Source organism: Rhea americana, unplaced genomic scaffold (assembly GCF_003343005.1).
Source record: "Rhea americana isolate MKP2758 unplaced genomic scaffold, rheAme1 scaffold_111, whole genome shotgun sequence".
Taxonomy (NCBI): domain Eukaryota; kingdom Metazoa; phylum Chordata; class Aves; order Rheiformes; family Rheidae; genus Rhea; species Rhea americana.
In genome coordinates this window covers 3035718-3036952 of record NW_028185162.1, presented here as the reverse complement: position 1 = coordinate 3036952, position 1235 = coordinate 3035718, and the positions used below count along the sequence as shown (strand labels likewise).

At 76.2% G+C, this 1235-nt stretch overlaps 1 protein-coding gene across 1 annotated transcript in view; it reads right to left on the bottom strand.

The window, feature by feature from the left end:
- Nucleotides 1-1171, bottom strand: part of LOC146600964 (E3 ubiquitin-protein ligase PHF7-like) — a 5701-nt gene extending 4530 nt beyond the window's left edge. The window contains exons 1-5 of the mRNA XM_085314816.1: nucleotides 1144-1171; nucleotides 911-1002; nucleotides 732-833; nucleotides 291-415; nucleotides 16-195 (exon numbers count right to left, since the gene is read on the bottom strand). Of these exons, the coding sequence (XP_085170942.1) occupies nucleotides 16-195; nucleotides 291-415; nucleotides 732-833; nucleotides 911-1002; nucleotides 1144-1171 (527 nt within the window). The remainder of the gene's footprint in view (nucleotides 1-15; nucleotides 196-290; nucleotides 416-731; nucleotides 834-910; nucleotides 1003-1143) is intronic.
- Nucleotides 1172-1235: the final 64 nt, after the last annotated feature.

The following is a 1235-nucleotide window of genomic DNA, read 5'->3' as shown; positions in this document are numbered from 1 at the left end:
GGGGGCGCGGGGCGCCGGTGGGCGGCGCGTACCTGGATGCAGGCGCGGTGAAACCAGGCGCTGCGGCACGCGGGGCACACCAGGGCGCCGAAGCGGGGCCGCCCCGCCACCGCCTCCTGGCAGACGAGGCAGCGGGTCTGGCCCGGCTGCGGCGCCCGCGCCCGCTGCACCGGCCGGTGCTGCCAGCAGAAGGACCTGCGGGACGGGGCGGAGGCGGCCGCTCAGCTCCCTGCCCCGCGCCAGCCTTCCTCCTCCTCCTCCTCCTCCGCTGCGGCGCCCTCCGCACTCACTTGAACTCCCCGAAAAACTGGGAGACGCAGCCCCGCTCGCCGCCGCAGGGGAAGTGGAAGTTTCGGGGGCATCTCCGGCCCCGGCAGGCGATGGAGGCCCCCCGCCGCCGGCAGATGCAGCAGGTCTGGGGACGGCACGGCGGCGGCCGGCGTCAGCGCCGCGGGCAGCCCGGCTGCCGCCTCCGCCGAGCGTCTTTGCCACCCCGGGGATGCTGAGCATAAAACCTCGGGCGTGAAAACCGTAACGGCAAAGGGAACCGGTCCGATCGCTTTTCCCTCCGGACGCCCGCTTCGTGCAGAAACGGGTCTCTCTGGCCACGCGAGGGTCCGGCTGCAGCCAGCCACCCCCGGCCGGAGCACCCCTGGGTGCCTGCGAGCTGCTGCGGAGCCGGAGGCGCCGAGCTGGRGGAAGGCCCCGGCGCTGCGGGCGCCCGGCCTCACCTTCCGGGCCGCCCGCTTCAGCTCCCGGCGGATGTCGGGGAAGAGGAAGCCGTAGAAGCCCTCGCCGTCGGCTCCTCTCTGGCTCAGCCCGCTGGCCTGGTACTGCGGGAGGGAAAGAGGCCGTGCGTCCCCGGGGAGGGCTGCGGGCGCGGGCCGGGCGCCGAGCCCCGCGCACTCACCAGGCAGTTTTCGTGGACGCACAGCCCGTCCTGCCGGCACGTCTGCCCAAAGACCTCGGGGTCGCGGTCGGCCCGCTGGCACAGCCCGCACGCTGCCGGCGGGGACGGCGGCGCCGTCAGCGCCGCGCCGGGGCCGTGAGGCCGCGCGATGCTCCCGGCGCGCTGCGTCTGCAGAGCCGGACCCGGCTCCCCCGCTCCCTCCGAAATCCCCCGTCGGGATGCTCCGCGCTCACCTTCCTCCTCCGGGGCCGGACGCTTCATCTCGGCAGACCCGGAGCAGCGCCGGAGGGGTGCGGGCAGCCCGGGGCGGCCCCGCGGGACGGCG